Source organism: Trichoderma harzianum (assembly GCF_003025095.1).
Source record: "Trichoderma harzianum CBS 226.95 unplaced genomic scaffold M431scaffold_1, whole genome shotgun sequence".
NCBI classification, from domain to species: Eukaryota; Fungi; Ascomycota; class Sordariomycetes; order Hypocreales; family Hypocreaceae; genus Trichoderma; species Trichoderma harzianum.
Genome location: NW_020209249.1, coordinates 2122551 through 2147874, shown reverse-complemented (window position 1 = coordinate 2147874; position 25324 = coordinate 2122551). Strand labels below are relative to the sequence as shown.

The 25324-nt window shown below is 49.0% G+C and overlaps 7 protein-coding genes across 7 annotated transcripts; 4 read left to right on the top strand and 3 right to left on the bottom strand.

Moving 5' to 3' along the window:
- Nucleotides 1-528: 528 nt before the first annotated feature.
- M431DRAFT_489404 (hypothetical protein) lies at nt 529-4065 on the top strand (the record flags this gene model as incomplete). Its single annotated transcript, XM_024916672.1, has 2 exons — nt 529-3076; nt 3146-4065. The coding sequence occupies 2 exons, from the start codon at nt 529-531 to the stop codon at nt 4063-4065; spliced, it is 3468 nt and encodes a 1155-aa protein (XP_024780312.1).
- Nucleotides 3956-5513, bottom strand: M431DRAFT_526721 (hypothetical protein). Its single transcript, XM_024920692.1, has 4 exons — nt 4910-5513; nt 4767-4843; nt 4486-4694; nt 3956-4397 (listed from the first exon to the last, which is right to left on the bottom strand). Exons 1-4 carry the CDS (start codon nt 5266-5268, stop codon nt 4326-4328), a joined length of 717 nt encoding a protein of 238 aa, XP_024780311.1. The 5' UTR covers nt 5269-5513; the 3' UTR covers nt 3956-4325.
- Nucleotides 5514-5680: 167 nt separating this feature from the next.
- On the top strand, nt 5681-6747 carry M431DRAFT_502770 (hypothetical protein). The gene has a single exon (XM_024918209.1). The coding sequence runs from the start codon at nt 5810-5812 to the stop codon at nt 6359-6361; it is 552 nt and encodes a 183-aa protein (XP_024780310.1). The 5' UTR covers nt 5681-5809; the 3' UTR covers nt 6362-6747.
- A 471-nt stretch (nt 6748-7218) lies between these two features.
- M431DRAFT_71596 (hypothetical protein) lies at nt 7219-8745 on the bottom strand (the record flags this gene model as incomplete). The annotated part of the gene is made up of 3 exons (XM_024921924.1): nt 7219-8063; nt 8128-8410; nt 8539-8745. The coding sequence occupies 3 exons, from the start codon at nt 8743-8745 to the stop codon at nt 7219-7221; spliced, it is 1335 nt and encodes a 444-aa protein (XP_024780309.1).
- A 3836-nt stretch (nt 8746-12581) lies between these two features.
- Nucleotides 12582-14088, top strand: M431DRAFT_191796 (hypothetical protein). Its single transcript, XM_024913210.1, has 3 exons — nt 12582-12670; nt 12727-13064; nt 13151-14088. The coding sequence occupies exons 2-3, from the start codon at nt 12846-12848 to the stop codon at nt 14069-14071; spliced, it is 1140 nt and encodes a 379-aa protein (XP_024780308.1). The 5' UTR covers nt 12582-12670; nt 12727-12845; the 3' UTR covers nt 14072-14088.
- A 326-nt stretch (nt 14089-14414) lies between these two features.
- Nucleotides 14415-16463, bottom strand: M431DRAFT_502767 (hypothetical protein). The gene is made up of 3 exons (XM_024918208.1): nt 15904-16463; nt 15394-15850; nt 14415-15320 (listed from the first exon to the last, which is right to left on the bottom strand). Exons 1-3 carry the CDS (start codon nt 16084-16086, stop codon nt 14605-14607), a joined length of 1356 nt encoding a protein of 451 aa, XP_024780307.1. The 5' UTR covers nt 16087-16463; the 3' UTR covers nt 14415-14604.
- A 5292-nt stretch (nt 16464-21755) lies between these two features.
- On the top strand, nt 21756-23650 carry M431DRAFT_73409 (GMC oxidoreductase; the record flags this gene model as incomplete). The annotated part of the gene is made up of 2 exons (XM_024922123.1): nt 21756-21974; nt 22034-23650. 2 exons carry the CDS (start codon nt 21756-21758, stop codon nt 23648-23650), a joined length of 1836 nt encoding a protein of 611 aa, XP_024780306.1.
- Between the last annotated feature and the right edge of the window lie 1674 nt (nt 23651-25324).

Here is a 25324-nt window from a genome sequence, read left to right as displayed (position 1 = left end):
GAGATAGACCTAGCGTCTTATTCACCGGCCAAAATAAAGAGGTATCCAGACGGCTACATCAAGTGAATTGCCAATCTGCTTCAATAAACAAGCTCTTGCACTTATGCAGCCTGCCATAGAGCACCTGACATGTTTTCCCCTGTGCCAACCGCTCCTGCCTCCTAATTCGCCCCTATCCGCCTTCGCAGCTGCAAGAAGCCTTCCCACCTGCCTGCAACTGCCAACTCTGTAAATCCCCTCCCTAATATAAGGTGACTCTCTCTTCTTCCCTTCTTCCCTTTTCTCCCTCTTTCACCCCAAATCAACATACAACGAGGTGAGCTCTCTTCCTTGGCCCTCTGCCCTCTGCCCTCTGCCCTCTGCCCTCTGCCCTCTGCCCTCTGCCCTCTGCCCTCTGCCTCTGCCTCTTCCCCTCCCCCTTAACACCGCTTTGGAAGAGCATTTTTTGCCCAAAGCGGTGTGGTAGAAACTATATATATCCCTCCTTCATCGCGGCCCTCGCTGACTTCGAACCCTTCAAGCAACAAGATGGCGGGCCCAAGGAAGTGGCTCGCAAGTCGGGCCCATCCCGACGCTGGGTACCCGACCAGAATAAAGACCAACATCTGGTCGTTGGATTTCGGCACACTGACTGGCCCGGAGACCATGAACATCAACAAGACAATCACTTCTCCCTGTGGCACCAACGCCATCAACGCCGAAGTCGACTTGTTGTCGAAGCACCTCACCTTTTTTTTCCCGCTCCGCATCAAAGTAACGGAGACGGATTCCATGACTCGAGAGTTCAAACTCTCGGCAGATTTGAGTCTAATAAAGACTGTTTTCCATGTTTCAAAAGAAAATGACCGAGAATCACTTGTTGTTCGGTTCCCTCTCCCTCCCCAGTATTTCTGGAAGACTCATACCTTACCACCAAATTCTCTTTTCAATCGCAAACCCCCAGATGTCTGGAGAAGAGCGACAGACATTACTGAGGACGCTACAGTCCCCATGAATTACCCAGTATCCTTGAACAACACCAAATCAGACCCAGCGTACTTGGAAGTTGGTCGTTGGACTGCCTTTCGCATAACTTTTGATACCACAGACGCGGCCACGAGGTGGGCTCTCGGACACATGAAACTGGCCTTGGAAGACCTCAACATCAGAATCCAGGTCTGTGAGAATTTCCAAGTTGACACTTCCACCACTACCATGTGGGATTTTCTCGATCACCCGCAGGACAATAATCAAGGAGATGCACTGGCTCTTCTGCAGCCGTCAAAATTTCCATTTGTCCACCTAGACTTTGGCGTCCGGTATCAGCTCGAAGTATGCGTCGGCCGCAGGGTGCTCAATGAGCACACCATCTCATTGGAATTCCTCCAGAAACTTGCTGAACTGGATCCTCTCGACGCCAAGCGCAGACTTGAGTTCCTCCTTGACCAGGGCGAAGTCATGTATGATCCCAAGGAACTCTTCACATGGTCAGCCGCTGCGTCATACGTACCCAATACAAGAATCCCACACTACTGTGTGTTGGCACGCAAAGCTGCCATCACACCAACCACCATCTTGTTGAGCTCTCCCATCGTCGAGACTTCAAACAGAGTTCTTCGCTACTTTAATCACATTCAGGACCGCTTCTTAAGAGTACAGTTTGTTGAAGAGACAGAACTTGGCCGCATAGCCATGAGCTCTCGCAATAAAGAAGACGTATGGAAGAAGATATTCAGGACCTTGTACCAAGGCATTCAAATCGGTGATCGCCGCTACGAATTTCTGGCATTCGGCAGTTCACAACTCAGACAGTGCGGGGCGTACTTTTTCTGTCCGACAGATCATATCTCATGTGATGATATCCGCCGGTGGATGGGAGAAGTCGGCCACATCAGAATCGTGGCCAAGCATGCTGCAAGGCTAGGCCAATGCTTTTCTACTACACGAGAGATGAGAGGCCTTCCTGTCCCAGACGTCCGGCGTATTCCTGATATTGAAAGGAATGGTTATTGTTTCACTGACGGTGTCGGTATGATATCCGAATTCATGGCCCGGATGATCATCGAAGAAATGACCTTGGATGTCTTCACCGAACCATCGGCGTTTCAATTTCGCATGGGTGGGTGCAAAGGCGTATTGGTAGTCTGGCCCCAGGCCAAGAAAGGAGAAGTGTACATTCGTGAATCCCAAGAGAAGTTCAAGGCCGACGTCAAGGGCCTAGAGATTATTAAATGCGCCAAGTATTCTTCCGCTACTCTCAATCGACAGACCATCACCATTTTGGAGTGTCTTGGCGTAACCACACAGGCCTTCTTGGACGTCCTGGAGAAACAGATTGGCCTCTACGAGGAAGCAATCAAGGATAACAACGTAGCAGTGGATATTCTGACAAAATGTGTTGACGAGAACCAATCTACTCTAGTCTTAGCAGAGCTTCTGCAAGCCGGCTTCAAGACGGACACGGTCCAAGAACCGTTTGTAACAAACTTACTAACTCTCTGGAGGTCATGGTCTTTGAAGCTGCTCAAGGAAAAAGCCAGAATTCCTATCGAAAAAAGCGCCTTTGTCTTGGGCTGTGTTGATGAGACAGGTACTTTGAGAGGCCACTCAAACTCGACCGAAGGCACCTCAGATAAAGACGTCAACAAACTCCCCCAAATCTTCTTGCAGGTGTCAGATTCAAAAGTCTACGACAAGACCACTGTAATTAAAGGAGTTTGCATCGTTGGGCGAAATCCATCGCTGCACCCAGGCGATATCCGAATAGTTGAGGCAGTCGACATACCGGAGCTTCGCCATCTCAGAGACATTGTTGTTTTCCCTTCAACTGGAGATCGACCAGTCCCCAACATGCTCTCTGGAGGAGATCTTGATGGGGACGACTTTTTCATCATTTGGGAGCCCACTCTAATTCCTGACGAATGGAATCACCCAGCCATGAACTATTCCAGCCCCTCGCCTGAGAAACTTGAACGCGACGTGAATGCCGACGATCTACGAGACTTCTTTGTCAAATACATGCAGAACGACGTGCTCCCGCTCATTGCAACGGCTCATTTGGGACTCGCAGATTCCGAGGGGCCCAAGTCGGAGATTTGTAAGTAGAGACGGAACCGATTTCAATCTCTCAGCTGTTCACGATATGGACTGACGAGTCTAACATTAGGTCTACGTTTGGCGGAGCTTCATTCACAGGCTGTCGACTATCCAAAGACCGGTGAGCCCGCGGAATGGAATCCAGCTCAGCATAATCCACAGGAGTGGCCACATTTCATGGAGAAAAGGGTCTGCTACAAATCGGAAAAGGCCCTGGGACAGATCTATAACAGGGTAATCAAGCAGTCCATTCAGTTTCGGCCGGACTGGGAAAACACCTTTGATCAGCGAATCATAAACAGATTCCAGCTAGACAACGCTATGCTCAAGGACGCCAGGAAGATCAAGGTCCAGTATGATATTTCAGTGCGACGCATCTTGCTGCAGTACAACTTGGCGACCGAATTCGAGTTATACACCTCTTGGGCTATGTCGAAGCCCTCGATCGGTAGCGATTATAAGCGACAGGAAGAGCTCGGAAAGGAGTTTGACGCAGTAAAGCAGAGATTCCGCGACGCGTGCTATGAAGCAGCCGGCGGCCACAACGAGGCCAAGATTGACAGATTTGTGGCAGCCATGTACAAGGTTACGGAGGAGGAGATAAAAATTGCGCTGTTTGAGCATCACCGTGGACCAACAAATGAGGGCGGTGTAGTCGTTCCAGCCCGGAGGCTCGAGCCCAAGTCGATGCCGTTCATCAGCTTCCCTTGGATTTTCCCCTGGGTTATGATTCGTATTGCATCTGATGGAAAATGCAATCCCAAAAAATCCATTCTCGCCGCGGCTCATCAGCGGGTGCCTGTCTCCTTGCCTCCTATTACCCCGTTGGCTCAAGAGAACCGCTCTGAGGCCAATAACGGTAGCATTGGCCAAGTGCCCCAGAATGGTGCTATGAGCGATATTAAAGAGTATACTCTGGCTCAATTTGAAGAAAATACGGCGGCAGCATCGGCCTCCTTGACTGACTTTGGGGGGTTTGGCCAATTTTAGGGTCGTTGATACGTAGTTACTTTGTTCTTCTCTATTCTCGCTATCGGGATATTCAGTCCTTCTTCTGCCCTGTTGAGGCTTATTTCGGAGTAGGTAGAAGACAGGCATCGTAGTGGATGCATCTCAGGACGTCAATATCGGACGGGATTGCTTTATCGGTCTGTTATTCGTACGCATGCTAATCAATATCAATGCTAGCAATCCCGTGCCCAATGCTCAATTTGGTGAATTAGTATTTTTCCGTGCCCAGACGTATCATTTCAGCCCCGACGCACACATAAATCGGTTCTCAAAACCCATTTTTCTCCATCTTGAACTTCCCGTCCCTCGTGCTACCGTATTTTACTTGATTAGCATCGGGAAATGTTATAGACGAAGAAGAGTGAGCGAAAAGAAGAGGATTGCTCTTGGTGAACTTACTAGCAGACAATCATCACCGTGCTTGTGCAATAGCAGCATGCCCGTCTCAAGCGATACTGCGATTTCTTCAGCAGCAGACTTGCGATCGTGGGGATAAAAGACCGTCTCGCCACCAATACAACCCTCGGCAGAGGAAGTGAGGTACAGGAGGAGCGTCCAAGTAGTTTTGACGGGGACAGAATCAAGAACTAGGTAGTTGGAGTCGTCGTCTAACAAGGCGACAGGTCAGTTGACTTGATTCTTGGTGAAGTCGAGATTTTGCAAACACGGGCAACACATACAATGGCAGTCAAAGTACTGGCCCTTGGAGTAGCGGTAGATGCGAATGTTTGGGTTGAGGCCTACGGGCTCGCCGCCCCTGCAGAGATTGAAGAGAGCGAGTCAGCAATGCACAATCATGTATTTGGTGGATCAATGAACGTGCCATAGGTCCTTGATGGTTTCATTCTCCAAGATAACTTCTTTTAGTCCAGTGGTCTCCCATAATCGGAGTGCGAATGCCGGATCGTCGATCTGGAACCTATCATTGACGCGGACTGCTTCTCCCTTCTTGGGCCGTGAAGGAGTGGTCTGTAGTGGTAGCGTTTTTAAAAATGCGACGTAATCGCGGCAGAGGGAGCGAGGGAAAAAGGACGAGAGAAGAATGAGGTTGGACGTCGCGGGATGAAGCTCTGGATACAGCTCGACCACAGGCAAGGGTGGTTTAAAGACCGGCCATGATGGTGGGGGTGGAGGGGCGGCTTGAGCTGGTGCGGATGATTTGGATGATTTTGATTTGGCCATTTGAATTAGAGTGAGCTTTTAATGAAGGGTTTTGAAGCAGAATGTGCTGTAGTTGTATCTGGCTGCTTAGTGATGAAGCCTGGTATACCTATGCTAAGCACGTGTATGGTTGGGCTCGTGATAATCTGAAACAGCCGATCAGCGCAAAGTTACGATGCTCAAAAGTCTTGGTCTTAAAATATATACTCAAAATCAGATGTGTGGCTAACGAGAAAACTTGCAGATATAACAATAGCTGGTATTTGGTTAAGCACTGAGGATGCTGTCAAGTCGAGCACTCGTTTTGGGCAAGTTCCGCTGAGCTGTTAGTGTGCAGCTATCCGAATCGGTCGGGTGACGCCTACAGTGATATAGGCGACGGATATGCACTAAGATGCGAAAATTGCTTTTATCAAAACTAACATCAACCACCATCATTTCATGGACGTACGACAAACTGCCAGCAACAGGAGAAAAATATCATAGGCAGGACAGAATTGGGTCTCCCGGAAGAAATAACAAAGGAATTTCAGTTATGCTCTACGGGGCCAGAACACCCACCATGCCTCAGGGACCGCCACAAGTCGCTCAAGCCGTGCCCCAAGAAGCATCACAACCTCAGTTAGTTCGTCGCCAGCCAGATATCAATGCATACTCGGCTTCATGGAATCGCCCCCTCAAGCAATTCAGTCTCTTCTTCCTCGGTGCCGCCTTTACCGCGGCTTCAATAGGCGTGTCTCGCCGCTCAGTGGTCCGTCGCCAGCGCGATTCTTTCCCCAAATTCTACTCGTCCAACACCGTGGGTCCCCAAGAGGGCGCCAATTCTGAGGGCGCTGTGCTGGGCGCCCACGCTTTAGGGCTGGCAACGCTCAACGTATCCAGTTTTGCGGTGATGCTTATAGGGGGTCTGTCATGGGCGTTTGATTTGAGCTCTGTGGAAGAGTTGCGAACCAAGACGAGAGCTGCGCTGCAGAGACCAGGTGGGGAGGTTAGTCCGGAGGATGAGAAGGAGTTTGAGCAGATGATGGACAACTTGATGGCCAAGTTGGGAATGGACAAGGCCTCAGTACAGGGTGCAGGCGAAGGAGACAATAAAGGCGAAGACGAGAAGTGAAGATCCGGTCTCTCTTCAACATTCAACCTCTATTTTCCTTCTGCCATGACATTATCGAAGCAGGGTACTGCGCCTCCTTTGTTTCAACGGGGAAAACTTTTTGTTTTTGCTTGATGGCAGCATTTGATACTTGGAAGAGACACGGCACGGCTTGCCGGATTGGCGATTTGAAACTCTGGATATCGACGATGCGGCATTTGATATCCACATGTATAATTACAACCTCACACGACTTTATTTTTGACGATGATATGGGCTGCACTGTAGAGTGCTTTGCATTACTTGTACAATATCGGGGCATTTATGGGGAAATTATATCATCAATGCCATCTTGTTGGCTACTTATCTTGAATTGTTACCAGAACTGAATAGCAATCGCAATTTTTCGTTTTTCTGTGTTAGGCAATGATGGGATGCGAATACGATACGAATACGACATCATTTCCCTTTATGGCAGGAACGAGCAATGGGAATTAAAGCGATGATGAACTTCCAGTTTGTATCTCCGACTGCGACTCCGCACGATCCTATCAACTTCTATCCAATGCACTCCCTGGGTATGAAATTACAACAATTTTATGCAGGCTGTAAGTTAAACCCGATTTTCCCTCTCAGACACCAAGATGCATATTATGCGCGGCATTTGGCCGTAACAATTCTCCCCGAAGAAAAGGGGAGAAAAAAAAGAGAAGAAAGGAAAAGAGAACAGGGAGAGCAAGAACCCCCCTGCCCAAGAAATATGAATAGCCCAAAAAGACTCTATGCCATGAACGCCGGAAAATGTGATAAGCCAATGTCAAAGTTGTGATTCCATCCTCTTCCTCATCGTCTTGTTTGGTTCCCCAATCACTGCTTGATCATGATTTCGTTTCTGACTCTGTCTTCTTTAGGCTCTTTCGCCATTCTTGAAGGTCTTCGATACCCTCGAGACTTGCTCTGCGGCCCCAGTTGGCCGGCTGCCTCTTGAGGAACGCACCGACAGCACCGAGGTAGCCTTCGTGCCGCAAAAAGTAGGCCTGCTTCTCGCCCTTGCTCCAGAACTTGATGGCGTAGCTGAGCGTGTTCATTGTCTGGCGGTGGCCTCTGATAAAGGAGCCGCCAAAGTAAATGTCGTTGAGGTTGTGGATCTGTGACTGCAAGTAGGCGATTTGACCAATGTTATTGGAGACGGCATACAGCAGGGATCTTGATATGTCGGCAGAGGAGAAGGAATGGCTGGGATGCGAATCGTCATGAGCATCACCATGCACATCACTGTTGCTGTCATGATGCTCCGACTTGCCCGCAGCTTCTGCAGCTTCTGCAGCCTCGGCTTGCAGCTTCATGCGGAACACTTTTCCAAACGAGGACGCAATGGCGGTGCTCTTAAGGCCAATCTTGCCATAGTCGGCGCCATATATATCTCCAATCATCATGTCCACTTTGGTGTTGTCGCCGTGTTCGGCCTCGGCTAGCATGTCATCAAACGATCGTGCCCCGGTCAAAAGAGAGAGAAGACCCCAGAGGGTACCGCCGCCGAGGGATGTGCCGCCGACTCGCTGAAACGACCGAGGGCCCGTAACCTTGAGCATGGAAACGCCAGAGCCAATGTTTACAAGAAGATATGGATATATGATCTCTCGGGGACTGACGAAATGCATGGGGTCTGCTTCGGAGTAGGTAAAAACCTCGCGGGGAATTTCCTGGATGAAGAAGTCGAGCCCTGATTGTCAAAGATTAGTTCCCAGTTACCTCTACTTGAATTCTTCGGAGCTGTTTCGGCTTACCAACTATCAAGCACTCCATCTCGTCTTCTCGCAATACCTCGACTTCCAATGCGTCTCGGATGATGTCGTAAAACTTGTATGCGCCGCCACCAGTGGCCATGACGCATAGCTCCTGCGACCGCGACCCATTGAGAGCTTTGTGCTTGTCGCGCAGCAGCTTCATGAACTCGATGCAGTCATCAATGCGATCCGTCTCGAAGTATTGGAAGTTGAGGCGACCGCCAGGGTCTGTGGAATCGACCTCGCGAGAAAAGTAGACGAGCTTGACAAGAGAGCCGCCAATCTGGTATGACATTGGTCAGTCAAACAAGGCAAACATTAAGCGCAATGGCAAGGCAAAAAAAAAGGAGAAGAAAGTATGACAATTGGTCCATGGGAGAGATGCAGGGAGAAGTAAACGGTGCATCTTACATCTACTGCGATATGGCTGACCACAGCCGTGTGGTTTGGCAGCCGGATGTCGCTTGTCTCGTGATGCGACGGACTGACTCTTCCATTGTCGCTGCCGTTCTGCGCGGGTGTTGCAGCGTCAGGGTCGACAATGAAGGCGCCGGTGACATTGATCTTGACGCTTCCGGGGTGTGTGATTGTGTTGTCGATTTCTTCGGTCGATGTCATGGTCCGCGGCCGCTTGGCTATGCGCTTCTGCTCGTCGTCGTCGGCCTCGTGCTCATTATGCCGCTGTCGCTGCAGCTGGTGATTAAGACTGTGGTTTGGCGGGGCAGCCGAGGCGGGCTCCTCGGTCGCAACGAAGGGCGTCATTGTCGATTTTTTTGTGTCTGTTCCTTTCCGCTCTTGAGAGATGAAAGATTCAAGAGAAGAAAGAAAGATGAGCAGAGACGATAATGGTTGAGAGACGTTGCTTTAGGGAAATCCCGATGCTCAAAGTACTGAATCTACGCCGCACAAACTGGTACGCCGCAAGCAGTTGGTTTGGCCGGTACAAGCCTTGTCTCCGGATTACTTACGAGTACTGCTGATGCGGCCCCAACAAAACCCCAGGGAATACGGAGCACAGCGCCTGCTTGTGCCACCAGGTGTTACTTTACCTACTCCTTACGGCTACGATTGCTGCTACTTTAGTAATTATACCCGAGCGAGCGATACTGAGCTGGTATTCGTACTCGGGCTGTCGCATGTCAAAGGCGTGGAGAGACCCCTGTTTTTTTCACTGGACTTCCAGCACATTCTCAGCGCTAAGGCTCGCCAAAGATGGGATGGGATACCTGGGGTAGCTTATCGATACAGCGCTGTTTATCTGCGTCTACAAAAAACGGACAGGTACCTGCGCTTACTCGAGCTCGCAAGAGCCGTCCGACCCGCCGCTGACCGAGGCAGCTCGGTCCACCGGCCAAATGCTCGCCTTGGCTCTTTTCCTTTGCCCCAGCTTGGTCACATACCTGCTGTCAGTCATTTGATGAGCGGAATACGAGTACATAATGAAAAAACAAGACAGCAACTGACAGGCTGCCTGCATGTTCCCTTGAGCAAGCTTGGGGATGACGTCGTTATCTTGCTTGCTCCCTTGTACATGATTGGGTTGATGCATGCCAAGGATATGCAGCGCAACAATGCATGCAGCATGCCCGAGAAGAAAAAAAAGGATTCGGTATTACGCGCGATTCCATTGGCACGGCATCATTCAGTCTCATCGCACATACCACCAGTACGGACCGTTCAGCCTTTCCAACCCCCTTCTTAGCATTGAAAGCGTTGCGACGTGCTTATTCTGCTCCTCTGTCACAGTGATAGAGCCGTGAAGATGGACAATGAATGAACAAGGCGACCAATTGATGTGCTTATACATGTTGTTCGGAGATGCCCGCTGCATGTTGAAGGATCCGCTGATTTCCTTTACATGATGCCAGAGGATTCTACTAAGCCCACATCTCATGTTCATCATCTCAGCTGAGATGGAAATCAAAATAAAACACGCAAGGCTGCTGCAACCTCTTTATCGACATCGCCATCGACCTCATCGGACGGGCGGCTTGCTCCCCCGAATCTGCACAGCCATCTCCGATTGGAACCGGAAAAGCGGAGCTCCGATATGGAGCCCCTCGGACGATGTCTTTCGATTTCCCCTCACCGAGTTCTAGATTTGGGGAGTTGATCTGGGGACTGGCCTAGGTGTCTTGCTGAACCCCGCGTTCGGCTTTTGGTCGTCATGAAGCCGGGTGTGATTCTTTTTGAGGCTTTCTGGTCATGTGCCGAAGTCGAGCTTGCATCCACCATTGGCAGCCAGGCTTGCAGCTTGGAGCCGTGTCTGTGCACTCCTCCAAGTTTCGGCATCAGAAGCATGCTGGAGACCTTATCACTGCGCCATCATTGGCTGTATTGTGCCATTTCCCCATGTTAGTGACGAGAAGACGAGAGATACCACCTTCAAAGTACGGCCCACGAGGATTCTTTTTTTTTTTTTCAAACCCGCAGTTTCCTATTATGCGTCTGAATCAAGCATCTGTTTGGTACTCGACAACGTTAGAGTATTGAATATGAGTTCCAACTTCACAAATGATGGCCGGGAATGGACGTCATTCCTAGTGGTATGGTCACGGTGCCCGATTTGATATAAACACAAGGCAAACTTACGGTGAGATCTCTGATCTCTACGCTCAGCAATTTCCTTTCTGGGGAATTCTCCATACTTGACAGAGGAAGCAAACTCGTCCCACTGGCAATAGAAGATGACCCACAGGACAGTAGTTTGTCCCCAATCTCCTGGTGGCCTCGTCTCCAGCAGCCGGGCGTACAAAGAGTGCCCGGGATATAAACATTTGCCCAAGAATAAGCACGCGGACTCACCGGCACTTTCGTTCCGGAATCGGGGCGGACATGACTGCGGCCGACGGAGACAAGTGGATGTTTCAATCGGATCGCACACGGAAGAGCATTTACATATCCCAAGTCATTGCCGCTTCGCCATGCATCTCCAAGCCACCAAATAAATGAGATAGCACAAAATCCAATAGTGATCATCCTCCAAGTGATCACAAGCTCAGCTTCTCCGGCTAATCTATTATGTGTTCACATCTTCAACGACCTCCTCATGCATGTTCGCTACCAGGTCTGCATGGTGGCTTCCTGCGTCGCTAGCCAGCACGCTTCCTGCACGCTACCAACGAGGACGCTACACAACCTCACCAATCGGCTCCGTCCGCTTAGCAGCGCCGGCTCATCGAGGTGTAGGGCATCGAGTGAGCCCAACGTTGGCCATTCAAGCTAAGCAACCTCATGGCGCGGCACGACAGAGCAGTGCCCTGGGCTATAAGATGGGCACGAGGTTGAGACCAGCGTCTAGACCACGAGAAGCAAAGTAGAGGGGCCAGAATGTCATTTGGGCCTTGATTGCTATTCCGTTCACCACACGGCACGACGACGGCGTGTCTGCTACGACAAACCAATGCCACCGGTATGCTTTACGCGGAATTTGAGTTGGCGTATCAAGGCACTGCATTGGGTGGTCGAAGATGTCCGAGACACCCTTTCGCAAACAACAATGATAACAATGATGCCAGAGAGACGAAACCATTCGAGTCGAGGCATCATGGCGCAAAAAGCTTTTCATCTCGCCAAAATTTAGTTTACACGAGCCGTGTTCTTTTGACGGCCAACATCAAGGCTATAGTCGGTTTAACGGCATTCAAATGATGCTTTCCGCGATGGCCAGGAGAGCCAGGCTAGTTCAACCTTTTTTGCCTTCCTCACTCGGGCCATTGAGTTTATAAGTTGTTGGTACCAAGCACTCATACTCATATTCAAGCTTTCTGGCGTTGCAAGTACCCCTCACTCTGCCGAGCTGAGCTCCTTCCTCCTCACTGCCTTCCACCTACCTCGACCACTCTGTTTCGCTTCGATGGCCCTCCATACGATGATGCGCGCCTTCCTTCACCTTGCACAAGTACGAGTACGACATACGTGGCCTTTCAACCCCGCCGCGTAAACTTTTTCTCTTCTTCTTCTTCATCCTCATCCTCCAACTTCTCCCTCGATTGAATTCAATTCAAAGTTCCTCTCTTCATTTGTGTTGACGCTACCCAAAAAGCAATGCAGGCCCCTCTCTCCACTGCACTACTGTACTACAGCATACTAAAATCACTACCAACCCCACCAATTACTGGCCTAGACAAGTGCCGTCCCCTGTCGACCTGCTGCCTCGCTTTCCAAGTTTCTCACGATCAAGGATCTTCCATGGAGTCCAGCTCTTCCGTAGCTGAGAGTTGCCCACCTGCAGAGGAAGAGTAGCTTTCTGGCTATCTTATCGCTTCTAGAGGATTGGGCCAGATTGGCCTTCTAGCGCCACAATCAGCATGGTAGAGACCTGTGCAAGCACCGGACAATCGTTCCTTCATCCGGCTACTCAACACCAGACGCTATTACAAACAGACTAAAAGCCAATCGACAACAAGAAGGCTGCTTCATATATCTGCCTTTCTCCCCGTGAGCCACCTTGCCAACCTATCAACCAGGGCAGCCCGGGCGAGCCGCTGCCCCTCACCAGCGACAGATGCAGCTTCGTCCCCCTCTTTGAGTGGACATACAGGTAAGAAGACGCCTTGCATATCAAATACACCAAGCTAATACTAACTCGTCTTGGAGCGATAGGGCTGTGATGATGCGAATATGGCCTTGGCTGCACGGCAGTGTCGGTATATTAGCCATGGTCGCCGCCGCCAGTGCTGAACCATTTCCAGGAGGCGTCCTTTAAATCGGCCTCTATGGACTCCTTTCCCCTGTGGCACACCTCCGTTACGGTACCAGCTGAGTCCTCCATCAACCTTTTAGCCTCTCAACTGTTGCTATTTGCGGTGTCTACAATGGATCGCATAAGAGATATCATCTTCACACCGCCACCAGTCGACAAGAAACCAAAGACCAGGAGAACAACTCTCATGTCAAGATGCCTCTGCTCAACTATCTCTGCATTTTGGGCTCATGTCAGTCTTATTTGCATCTCTGAACAGCCTTGTCTTTTGCCCTCATAGCTCTCCTCTTTCCCAGCATGCTAAGATATGCACTACAGGCCCATCTTCTTGCTCAGACAGACAAGGCATGGATCTATGTTGCCAACATGCCACCATTTCGCGTTACCAAGATGTCGAGGAACACAAAGAGGATATTTAGAGAGTACAAAGTTCACTCCAATGTTGATGCAACATTCAAGGCAATGTCCAAACATTTGACCATGCATGGCTTCGACGTTGATCTTCCATTTGTGCCTGAGTGTTCAGGTTTCTATCCAAACATTTCATCCTCACCGTGCTCCGAGACGTTCAAGCATTTGCACGGGTTTCCTGCTGACGCAAGCGGATATTTCATGGAGTACATTCGCCCTTTGAATGAACACCATACCAAGTATCTCATCAAACGATACTTGACCCGTAGCGCCCAGGGCCAAGCTCTCAGTACCTGCCAGTCCAAACATTTTCTCGCAAAGGTCTATCTGGGAGATACAAAACCACTGTCTGATCCATGGAACACTGACATGCACGACCGGCCAGCTTATCTGGACCACCTGCTCGCGGAGCGCGTCGAAGTATCGTATCTTGCTGCCTCTATGGGTGCGACGCTCGCAATACTTCACTGGAGCTGTGGCGTCGATGCCCGAGGTGTTGAATTTGTCCTGGGGAGAGACACCCGAGGCCACGTGCAGTTCTGGTTGATTGATTTTGCCGATTGTGCGACTTTCCCCAAAACTCCCGAGGCAGTCGTCACGCAACTTGTAGATGCGGTGATGGAGAATGAGCCGTTCTGGCCACGCTTTATAAACATCCAAGCCCTGAGAAAGATCTGGGCATGTTTCAGAGACGCTTACCTAGAAATGAGCGATTTTATCATGACTGACGCAATGATTGATTACGACAATGATGCTGTGAGAGCATTGCCATACTTATTCATGATGGAGTTGGAAAAAATAAGAGGTTCAGGTCAACTTCTGGCATAGCATCTGGGTTCTGCCTTTTTTTCTTCTGTCTTTTCTACCTTTTCTGTATTTCTTTTCTTTTCTTTTTTTCCATCTTTTTTTTATCAATGTTTATTTTTAATTTTTTTTTTATTTTTTTTTTTTCCTTTTTCTTTTTCTTTCCTCTTTTACTATTTTTCCATTTGCTTTCTATCGTTTTTTCTAATTTTTTTTTTATTCTCATCTTTTTGTATTTTTTCATGTTTTTCTCTTGTAATTTTTTCATTCCCCTCACAAACCGGCTGAAAAGTATAACAAGGTATCACGGCAAAAAGACAATTATAATGACTCGATACGGCTTTTCGACAAACATGATTTCACGACAATGGCAACAATTGGCAGGTGGCGGTTTCGGAGTTCAATCGAATTCTCATTGAAAGGCGTTCAATTCTATTTACGGAGTTTGGTCCCTGTAACAGACAGGCAGACAAGACAGACAAACAGACAGACAGACAGATATGTCGCAATTCAAACTATTACAGTTTGTGTTTTTGCCACTGTCACTTGGGCCGCTTCTAAAAGAAGTGGCCTCCTGGGACAGCAAGAAAAACTGCCATGAAAATGAGACCAAAAACAAGGCCAGCTAGCAGTGCTTGGCAAAAGATGGTGTCCTGGATTTGCCTCAAAGCAGGCTCCTGGATCCATATCTCACGGTCAAAGATTTTACGAACAATGTTGCGTTCCTGATACTTGACCACCCATGGCTCATCCTCGTAGCTATTGTTAGAGCCGAATGATTCCATGTTTGACATGCCGAATTCCTCTCCGTCATCCTGGGTGAACAGCTCCCACGGGCGGACATGGCGGTGATGCAAGCCGTGCAAGACAACACACATGCCCTTGTAGGCGGCTACCAATGTGCTCATTCCCAATACCCAGGCAATGAGAGGAAGAACTCGGTAGCCGCGTCCGGCCCTGCTGAGAGTGAGGATGATGGCGACGGCAAATCCTATTAGGATGAGAGCGATACCAAGGAAGCGAGCGAACCAAACTCGAGGGAGATTGCCGTTGCATATGGACCACCGAATAAAATTGGGATGTGACTGGAGTCGAAGTGCTGAGTCAACACTTTTGAAGAGAATTCGAAAGGCAGATGGATGCGTTGTGTGAGAGAGCGCTTGGACTGTTGCTCTCTGTTCCCACGCAGCCAAGTTAAGCTGCCGTGGAGCACCGTCCATGAGGTAGCTTGTTATTATGCGATTGATCTCCTGATGAAACGGCTGAATGGTGACTGCAAGAACGGGAGCTGTGATCAGCGACAACTTTCACCTCATATGCGGACAGTTTGTCTCCTCGTGACTTACAGGGAAGCCTAGCACCAGCTGTCACGAAAGCTTCTGCAGCTTGTGTCCGCGCACTAACGTTGGAGGTAGACTGAGCGTTTGACATTCCGCCCGAAGTCATGACTTCCCATGATGTCGTCAGCGTGTCATGATCTTCCGAGACACCATTCGGAGATCGAGGGGGAGTGTTGAAGGGATTGGCCTTCTTGTCACAGGGCTGCTTCTCAAAATCGGTCCCCTTGAAGATGGCGGCCGTTGCTGCAGGCTCTCGCCTCATTTTATCGACCTGCTCTTTTCGAACTTTGGCAACAACTTCATCCTCCATGGCTTGAGTCCACTCGGGTGCCAGGGCAATATCACTACCCTTGGCCTCGGCGAAGCGTTTTTCGTAATTCTTGAACCAGAGATAGAACTGGAGGTTTTCGGCGGCGTGTTCAACATAGACGAGGTAATTCATGAAGTCGCGGATAGCCAAGGGCTTCAACAAACATTAGAGACACAAATCTGGAAAGAGGAATCGGGCAGCCTTACTGGACAAGTACCACCGTTGATGATTCTATCAAAGCTCAAGGCATCCGGAATACCAGACGAAGCGCCAGAAACCCCTGACTTAACAGATCCTTCAGCAGCTTCTTCCAACCCTTCTCGGCGCTGTTGATAGGTCTCAGAGTCGACCTTCTTGGGTCGCCGATACTGGAGGGAAAGCAGCCCCATGACGAATATCTTTTGATTTGCTCTGGGATCAACAGATGCCAAAAATGAACGCAAGGAGATGCAAAAACGTAGGAGAAAGGTCTGTCGAATTCTTAAAGGGTTCGATCAAGGGACTTGAAAGATACGCATGTGTGCGCATGCAAATTCGGACCAAAGAGGCAAACTATCGGGAACATATACTTATTGCTTCATGCCTGCATGTTGTTTTGCAGCTCGGAGGAGGCTTATGCAAGGAAGCAGTCCCTGGTCTTCAAACCCTGCCAGGACAGTGACAACGCAGAGTCGACTTCCTCTCCACCCGTCAAAATTAAATAATGAGACTTGCATTAGATATCCCGGAGACAGAAAGGGCAAAAAACAAAGGAGCAGTGGCTCAGCAAGACGGAAAGACGGGGACGTTGGCTTGCAGATTCGATTGAGCCGGCCACCACCCACATCCCAGGAGGCGTCTTGGTCAGAAAGCTCGGGCTGAGGCTAGCTATCCAGGCACTGAGATGGACGCCGATAGCATGCCTGAGTGGCTGATGGGTGGATAGAAAGGATTGGCTGAGAGGCACTGATGGCAAGGCTAAATGGTTGAGCGCTGAGATCGCCGGCACATCAACAGATCAATGTTTCCACTCAACCAAACTCGGCCGAAGGCTAGCGCCGCAATTCGATCAGCAAGGTCGAACCTTGATACCATCGTTTCCCCAGTCTGTTTCTGGGCGGGCTGCGGCACGTGTGATGCATCGCTCAGCGCTCTATCTTCCCGTCTTTTTAGGGCCGAGACTCGGTTGGCCATGACAAGCATCAATGCGCCACCCTACTAGTCTGCTCGCTTTCCAGACCAAATCGCGGGTGGTACTTTGCAAGACAGTAACACCAAAGGAGAAGCTCGAGTTCAGCTGCGCCACCGGGAGGGTTCTCAAGACTATTTCCTACCGAGTGGAGCAGAGAAAAAGGAAGAAGAAAAAAGGAAGAAGAATAATCAGCACCATCAGTTCCCATTACCCAACAATAACTGGAACGGAGGCAACTTTTCGAAGCTGCTACACAGGGCAAGAGAGTTGTCACTGATTACATTCTGCAACATGATGACTGGATCCAGATTTCCAAGTTTGCTTTTAATAAATTTTACTACTAGGGCCAACCGCAGCTCCAGTTAGCAGACATGCATATGTCTCAGTCTCACATTTCAGGGAGACTTTCTTTCATCGATCTTTTCTTTCTTGTTGCGTCCTGGCGTTCTGACTACGGCAAAGCTACGGTTCTCATCACATCGATGACAACATAGTTGTTAGCATTTGAGAATTTGTCGAGGATCTAGCGTCTCCAGCCGTCTTTTGCTTTTGCGAGCACACAGGTTGGCAAATCGGATACAGTGCCTTAGAACGCACTGTCTTCCTTTGGAACACTATTTCAACCATCATGGTGTTGGGGAAGAGCTTGATATGCCAATCAGAGGCCGAATTCCACCCTCCTATTACAAATGGGCCACTCACAACTGCAGCATCAGAACTCACTAGAGGTACTTGGGTGCTTGGAAGCAGCTTCCGGCTGCTTTCTAGTGTTAGCTCGATCACTGGTCAGAGTTAGAGTCGGCTAATCTTGGCTTCCTCGTGTCTTCGTAAGATGGGTCTTGAAACCACTCCGGCGTCGTCTGTACCACCTAACGGCCAAGTTTCTCCCTTGCATCCCGTGATGCGCTAAATAGAGACGCCAGCAGCAAGGAAATGCGATAGAGGCTGCTCTCCGTCGGACCGCCCGCCACCAGAAATACTACTTGAAATGACTAATGGCTGTCTTTGACCTGGCTCCCGAAAGAAGAAGGTAAAGGGGCCGAGACAATACGCGCGTTATTCTAAATCGACGCCATGGATGCAGCCGCATTGCCTACTCCACGACTTATACATGCTATGCCAAACGGGAGATCGACTGCATCTTGGCAAACCCGGCCCAATTGACATGGGTATCGCTTAGACGCGACTGTGCTGAACCTCCAGCCCTAACAGTACTCAGCTGAGACGAGGGGCAATTCAATTACAAGCAGCTTCACCCCCGAAATCCAGCCAATATTCGTGTCCGCCTCTTGGGTATTGTAGCAACGGGTTGGTTATACGCTTTACCATTTCATACAAATTCGAAGAAATAGTATGCTTGGTACAGATTCAGCTGAACACCACTATCGTCTTAGGATTGTTCATGGGGTTGCCTTTCCTTTTTCTGGCATCAGCTACAGCTGATTTCTGTATCTTCTCACATTTTTAGCATTCGACTTTCAGCTACCGCGGTGACCGATTGCATGGGTACAGAATATATCCCACAGCAAATGCCCTAAGAGTTTACTTCTCCCCATATTTCCGGTCGCTTCTAGTCGCAGCTGATCACATTCTAGCCCCGCAGAGAGCTTCGACATTGCGGCTTGTCTCGGTGGTCGTGTGAAGCCATGATGGAAAGCCGGACGCCTCGCTGTGGGCTTCATTCCTCCCCGAGACAAATTCAGGAGGTGTCTTGGATGGAGCCGCCGTGTGGCTCTGCGTCGCCATCACAGCCGCCAACCAATAACTTGACCTGCTGATAAGGCATTTCTAGAGATGGCACCGGCATTCTCTCCTGAAAGAGCACTAAGAGTACCGTAAAACTCTGAGTTTCCAATAGTGTATGCAAGGAGAGACTGGGCAGAGGCTCGAGCGTACCCTGCCAGTATAGCACGGTTGGCAGTGCTCACGGCATGTTCGAACCCATGATATCAAAAGTACATCGAGAAAAAGCCATTAGGATGCTCTGTTCCATGGATTACGACATGGCGTGCCGAGAATTGGTCATAATTCAGAAAGAGCCTCTTGTGTCATAACCGACAGACACAGAATGGCCTGCCGACTGAGACTTCTGGTTGAGAAGACGATGTCTTTCTTTTCTTTCCTGCAATGCCCCAATCACGACTGTGCACTTTGGCGCGTGCGATGAGGAAGTACTGCTGTCAAGCCATCAAAAAGTCTTCCAGCCGTCTCATCTGAATAAACGGTTGCCGAGTGGCGTACCGGCCAGGTACTCGTATACGACTAAAGGTCCCTGATCCAGCTCGACATCACTTTTACATTTCTCTTCCGAGTCTACGTCGGGTGAGAAAGATTAACAGCAACTAACAGGACGCATTGCTGAGTACCCTCTCTAGCTGAATATAGGGAGAAGACCTGCTTCGACGTATTCGAATAGCAAAGCCTAGCTTTTCGGTGAGCATAAACAGTGGTTGATGTGAAGATAATCCTCCAAGCACTGGAGCTAGCCATGTTTAATGGCCTCTGTGCAATCATGCATTGCTCTCGCATACCTCCAAAGTGAGAATGCATAGACCCGCGGCCCTGCATGCATATGCTCCCGCCATGAGGGTGAGTACTGCTATAGTCCACACGCAGCTAGGCTGGGGGCTGTCTGTTGCTTGTTCCACCCCTTTTCGATTGGCTAAAAGGCCATTGGTGACAACAATGGATCAAATCCAGGTATCGATTGAGCATCCACTGACAATGAGCCCTCGGCACTGAGATGACTGGATCATCCCTTATGAGATGGCAAATGGGTTGTCTCCTTGTTGCAGGTTGGTGCGCCTTCACTACACAAAAGTATAGCCAACAAGCGACTGGCCGGACCAAGTGAACTATCTTGAACGACCATCTCTGCGGTTCTTATTTTCATGCGCTTAGGGCTCTCATTAGAATGGAATTGGCAGCGGTGTTGCAAATGGTGCTTGCTCTGCGTAGGAAAGAAGCTCTGGGATGCGAGTCGGAAGTTATTCCTTTGGAGATCTGATTCCGTCCTATTTTTGCCAATCAGGAATTCGACCTCATGCTTTGTCTCAAAGGAGTATCAATATCCATTCGCTCGCACTAGATAAACCAGAGAGCACTTGGTCCGGTCCTTCTTCCTCTGGTTGAGTATCGGACTAAGCCAAACAAAAGGGTAGCGTCAAAACTATCAGCAAGTCGGACGAATTTAGCCATAGGCTGTCTCTTCACGTTCATTCGATACCTTTGGCCACGAGGAATGTCGTGAAGGGACGCAGACATTTGCGAAAATGAGATGGCAAGTCTCTGCCCCAGATGTCTGTTAACCAGAGTTTCGTAAGAGAGCCAACCGGCCAAAAGCAGAATTCTAGAAAGAATCACGAGACTTGAGCAGCAAGTGGCTTACTCAACGATAGCTCTTCTCATGGGGGCCGATAATATAGCCGCCGCCGGCAGATTGTTTTGCAGCTTGTTATCTTCACCGGAATCTTCTTGCACTGCTGAAAGGAGGAATTTCGTCATCGAGCACAACTAGGACTGTATGCCTTTTAAGACTATCGTATCTTTCATCATATAACAGAAGAAGGTTACGAAGAGTCGGAGATATAAACAAAAGACTCTGAGCTTAGCCATGTTGATATATTCCGCCGTATATTGTCAACTTGCACTGGATGACCAACTTCAAGATCATGACGGTATTCGGCAGCCTTTCAGTAATAGGTTGACCCTTTCCCGTCGGCGCACCTAGTTATATCAGTCAATTACCACCTTGCCGAACGAAGACCTGAATCCACTACTTGGCAGGAAAGAAACCTACAAATCCCTTGATAACAAGCATGCTAATACCCCGAGGCATTGGCAAGGATCAAATAATCGTCCAACCAAAATTTTATGCGGTCCACAAAGCACTAAAAGGGTCAAAGTCCAACCATGAAGACGGCGATAAAAACGAGACACAGTTGAAGGTCGGGTGTAGGTATCTTAACCACAGAGCCAAGCGAAAATATTATCTTTGCGGTGCCATGCTGCTGTTGTACTTGACTTGACATTCGTCTCTGCGGCTCCATCACACCATCACGTCACCATGCATTCTGCATGCTGAATGGTTAGACAAACAAAAAGTACATGGCACCATTAAATATCCGAGTGTTGGCCGGGAACAACACACCATATGAGACAGATGGGGTTTATCAAGAGTTGACAACACCACGAAGGATCAACAACCCGGTCGGCAGAGTGGATAATTGGCAGTTGAATACCGATTTTCATATTGTTTGAAACCGAGTAGTAAAGCCTTGTGCGGCATTCAATGCTTGGAGTACTCGTGGTCTATTCTCTTGAGGCCGATCCCGCGTGGATATCTCTCTATACACGGCAGCTGACTTCCAATGGAGGTTTTGAACGGAAGTTGAACCAGGACCTATTTAGGAAAGCCAGGGTCCGGGGGGTCATTTGGGAGCATCGAAGCCAACAACCAACAATTGACGGAATGGAACACAGCAGCCCATATGAGCTGATAATTCATGTATGTAAGTACTCCGTAGCCCCATTGTAATTGGCCACTTCAGCAGCTCCTTGTTCAGTGCGACCATGTGTTACACGGCCAAGTTACCTAAAGGATTCCGATGGAGCATTGTGCCGTCGATGATTTGCAATCCTCGTATAAGGTCAACGAATCCGAGGAAATTCCCGCATTGATGAAGAACCTTTTTTGTTGAAGGTTTCAAGAGAGTCCTTGGCATATGCCCAAAGGTATTAAATAACGAAGGGCTTCCAAGTGTGATCTCACAAGCATTCGGATTCTCCATCACATTTGTGAGAAGCAGCGTCAACGGTTTTTCGAAAAGTCACAGAGTCAGAACCTACGGTATCGTCTTGTAGATACCCTTCATCCATAAGCCGATCATGGGCTCCGTTGTGGATTTCTTCGATTACATTATTGTAGGAGGTGGCACGGCGGGCCTGACAGTTGCCAATCGCTTGACTGAAGATGCAAACATCAAGGTCCTAGTGATCGAAGCCGGGCAAGATCGCACCAGTGATGCTCTCGTTCAGACCCCAGGCCTTGTCCTTGGAATGTATGGCAAGCCTGAATACGACTGGAACTTCAGCTCAACACCTCAGGTGAGTAGCTCCAGTATAGGAAGATAGTTGCCCAGTCTTGAACTGACATCAACTACCAGTCGGGACTCAACAACCGGATTATCAACCAGCCTCGCGGTAAGCAGCTGGGAGGGTCATCTGCGATTAACTTTATGATGCTCTTATTTCCTCCCAGAGGTAGCCTTGACGCTTGGGGTGCTTTGGGAAATCAGGGCTGGGACTATGATTCCCTCTCGCCGTACTTGCGCAAGTTCGTGACGGTCCACCCTCCTCCTCAAGCTGCCAAAGAAACTCTTGGTCTCGCATATCATGACGACTCACTAGTTGGCAATGGGCCCGTCCAGGTTTCCTATAGCGAAGGCTACAGCACACCAAACGCAGTCTGGATGGAGACCTTTTCCAAGCTTGGGTTGAAGATGAAAACAGACCCGCGAACTGGGAAAGGCCTGGGAGCATTTCAGCAAGGCGGCAGTATCAATCCTACCACTAAAACAAGAAGTCATGCCGCCAGCGCGCATTATACTCCCGAGATTGCGAGCAGACCGAACTTGACAGTTTTCACGGAGACGGCGGTCAAGAAAATTGTTTTCGACACTTCCAAAGGGGAGCCTGTTGCTGTTGGTGTGCTCATCCGATCAAAGGATGGCAGTGAAAAGACGCTGAGCGGTGGCGAGATCATCCTCGCTGCAGGAGCTCTTATGTCACCCCAGATCCTCGAACTCTCCGGGATTGGCAGCAGGTCGCTCCTCGAGAGCCTGAATATTCCCGTCATAGTCGACAACTCTAATGTCGGGGAGAATCTGCAGGACCATCCCATTACATGCCAGTCATTTGAGGTCAATCCTGGAGTTCCTTCGGGAGACGTGTTACGGGATCCGGACGTCCTCAATGCTCTTCTACAGCAATACCAAGACGGTGGCAGGGGCCCCTTGGGCCAATCTAATATCAGCGTTGCATATGTGCCGCTTGCCGATGAAGAAGGTGTTTACTCTCAAGACGCAAAGAAAGCGCTGTTTGCCTCGTATGATGAGCATGTGCAGACTCAAGATAGAAAGATGATTCGCAAGCTTCTCGAAGAACCGGATGAGCCAAGTGTCCAGTATTTCCTCTTTCCCTCGCAGGCGCACACTGTCTTGCACGACCCGCCTAGCATGGCGGATTACCTCTTGCCGACAAGCCCAGAGAATTATCTGACAGTCATGACAATGTTGAACCATCCTTTTTCCCGTGGAAGTATCCACATCACCAGTGATGATGTTGACGAGCTTCCTACTTGGGATCCTCAATTCAACTCGAATCCGTTGGATCTAGAAATTTCGGCACGCCACGTCCAATTCGTTGAAACGCTTCTTCGTACCTCTCCCTTTGGAGACATCTTCAAGCCCGATGGCGCTCGCATCCCACAGGTCAGAGGCGATAGTTTGGAGAACGCTAGGGAGGTTGTTCGTCAAAGCCAAGTCTCTTGTTTCCACCCCTCATGTAGCTTATCTATGAAGCCAAGGGAGCAAGGTGGTGTCGTAGACAACAGATTGAGAGTGTATGGTACCAAAGGGCTGAGAGTTGTTGACGCCAGTGTCTTTCCTCTTCAGATCGCGGGAAATATCCAGACCATGGTCTATACTGTTGCAGAAAGGGCTGCGGACATCATCAAAGAGGATAGAAAGGTTTTGAACAATCAGGGAAGTAGCAACTTCTAGAGGTGTTTAGTTGGAATAAGAAATTGATAAGGGCCTGCTTGGGTTCATTAAATGACGGCTATCCAAGCAAAGTTGTCAATACAAAGACATAAGGAGATTGAGTAATTAAAACTTCGGGGAGAGGGGAAATATGATGTTATTCACATGAAACCAGTGCCTCTGTGAAAATGGAGAGAGCCAATTCTATTCCCCGGGCCAAGGGAGCGGATCAAGGGATGAGATATGTGAAGTGAAGAAGACTTGACTTACCCGTATATGTTGGGTACAAGGACTGTTGACACCTTAAGTGGTATTAGTAGGGATATTCATTCTTCTAACCGGCTGGCTATTCGTAGCATATTTTTGCAACTTTATTTGTTCTAACTGAGGTCAGACCGGCGGACAAACTGTACATCTGTCATTACGGTTGGATGATCAAGTGGTATTCTCAGCCTCATCCTTTTTGCTCTCTCGAGCCCCCGAGTTTATATCCCCAGTATCCCTTATAAACCGCTCGTCCGATCGCCGTCGCACCATGAGGTGCCCGTTCGCTTCGTTCGTTCGTTCGTTCGCTCGCTCGTTCGATAGTTGCTCGTTCGATAGTTGCTCGTTCGAGATGCTTGTAGCGCAATGCTCTTTCATTCAATCTCTGCATGATTCTCTCTCACAATCGATCAGTGGTTGGTATAATGCTCTTGTACTCTCATGCGATTTTTAAGCGGCGGGGAGAGAATAAAATTCTTTATTCAAGGATATTCGTGAAATCTAGCTATAGATAACAAAGAGAAATATTAGTACATGAGATAGGGTTGGACAGAGATTTCATATGAACTAACTCTAATCACAAGAGGTTTGAGGCATACTTACCAAGGTCAGGAGCCACGTCTCACAGATAGTTGTCATCATAAGTCATCTCTAGAAACGCAGCTGTAATTCTCTATTTGTATCTACAGTCTGGAGTATCACAACTTAAAAAATGTTAGACATGATGGTATACTGGCGTGGGAAGTGAACCAACCTCGATAAGAAAACTGCTTCAATACAACGAAAGCATCATCTTATTCCCATCAGGATCTATGTCACTGACTTTTCAGTAAGTGTTAGAATGCTAAACGTGATGGATAATGACTAGAAATCTTTCGAAGTTGTGCGGAAAATAATTTCTCCTGGGAGCAATTGGGAGAGTGGCGGCTCAACCGAGGATAATACCACTTCGGCTTTCGTTAGTGGTGCTATTCAGAGTATGCTGAGGCAGATAGGCGGAGAATCTCATCAAGGGAACCATTTCGATTTCAGCGAAAGCAAACATGTTTAATTTCTCCAACAACTTGCAGATTGTCGGTAGATAGTTAGTCATAATTCTAAGTGGGCGAGAACAGCCGCCAAGACGCGAACATCGTTGGAGAACTTACCCAAGAGAAGGACTATTCCACTGTCAACGAGGCGACTGCTTGAACTTCGACAACTTTTTGAACTTCGGCAACTGAATGATGCTTCGCATCGTTCGGAAGACCTTGCAGTTAGTTAGTAGAGGTACTAAAATATGTCGGCAAAGTTGTCAAATACCTAGATTGGCAGGTAGAGCCAATCGCAGAAGAAGATATTTCCTTGCAGATCAAACTAACTGCAGCACCATTTGATTAGTAAATCTTGAAATTTTCCGTTAAAGAACAAACAGATCAAACAGAAGGGGAG

Bases quoted from the DNA above. Each gene is read 5' to 3' on its own strand.
- M431DRAFT_526721 (XM_024920692.1), bottom strand. From the start codon at position 5,268: ATGGCCAAATCAAAATCATCCAAATCATCCGCACCAGCTCAAGCCGCC. The intron at 4,695-4,766 runs GTATGTGTTGCC...TCGCCTTGTTAG, and splicing joins CCAGTACTTTGACTGCCATT to ACGACGACTCCAACTACCTA. The intron at 4,398-4,485 runs GTAAGTTCACCA...AAAATACGGTAG, and splicing joins ACGGTGATGATTGTCTGCTA to CACGAGGGACGGGAAGTTCA.
- M431DRAFT_502770 (XM_024918209.1), top strand. From the start codon at position 5,810: ATGCCTCAGGGACCGCCACAAGTCGCTCAAGCCGTGCCCCAAGAAGCA.
- M431DRAFT_191796 (XM_024913210.1), top strand. From the start codon at position 12,846: ATGGACTCCTTTCCCCTGTGGCACACCTCCGTTACGGTACCAGCTGAG. The intron at 13,065-13,150 runs GTCAGTCTTATT...TATGCACTACAG, and splicing joins TCTCTGCATTTTGGGCTCAT to GCCCATCTTCTTGCTCAGAC.
- M431DRAFT_502767 (XM_024918208.1), bottom strand. From the start codon at position 16,086: ATGGGGCTGCTTTCCCTCCAGTATCGGCGACCCAAGAAGGTCGACTCT. The intron at 15,851-15,903 runs GTAAGGCTGCCC...TGTTTGTTGAAG, and splicing joins TCAACGGTGGTACTTGTCCA to CCCTTGGCTATCCGCGACTT. The intron at 15,321-15,393 runs GTAAGTCACGAG...CCGTTCTTGCAG, and splicing joins AGCTGGTGCTAGGCTTCCCT to TCACCATTCAGCCGTTTCAT.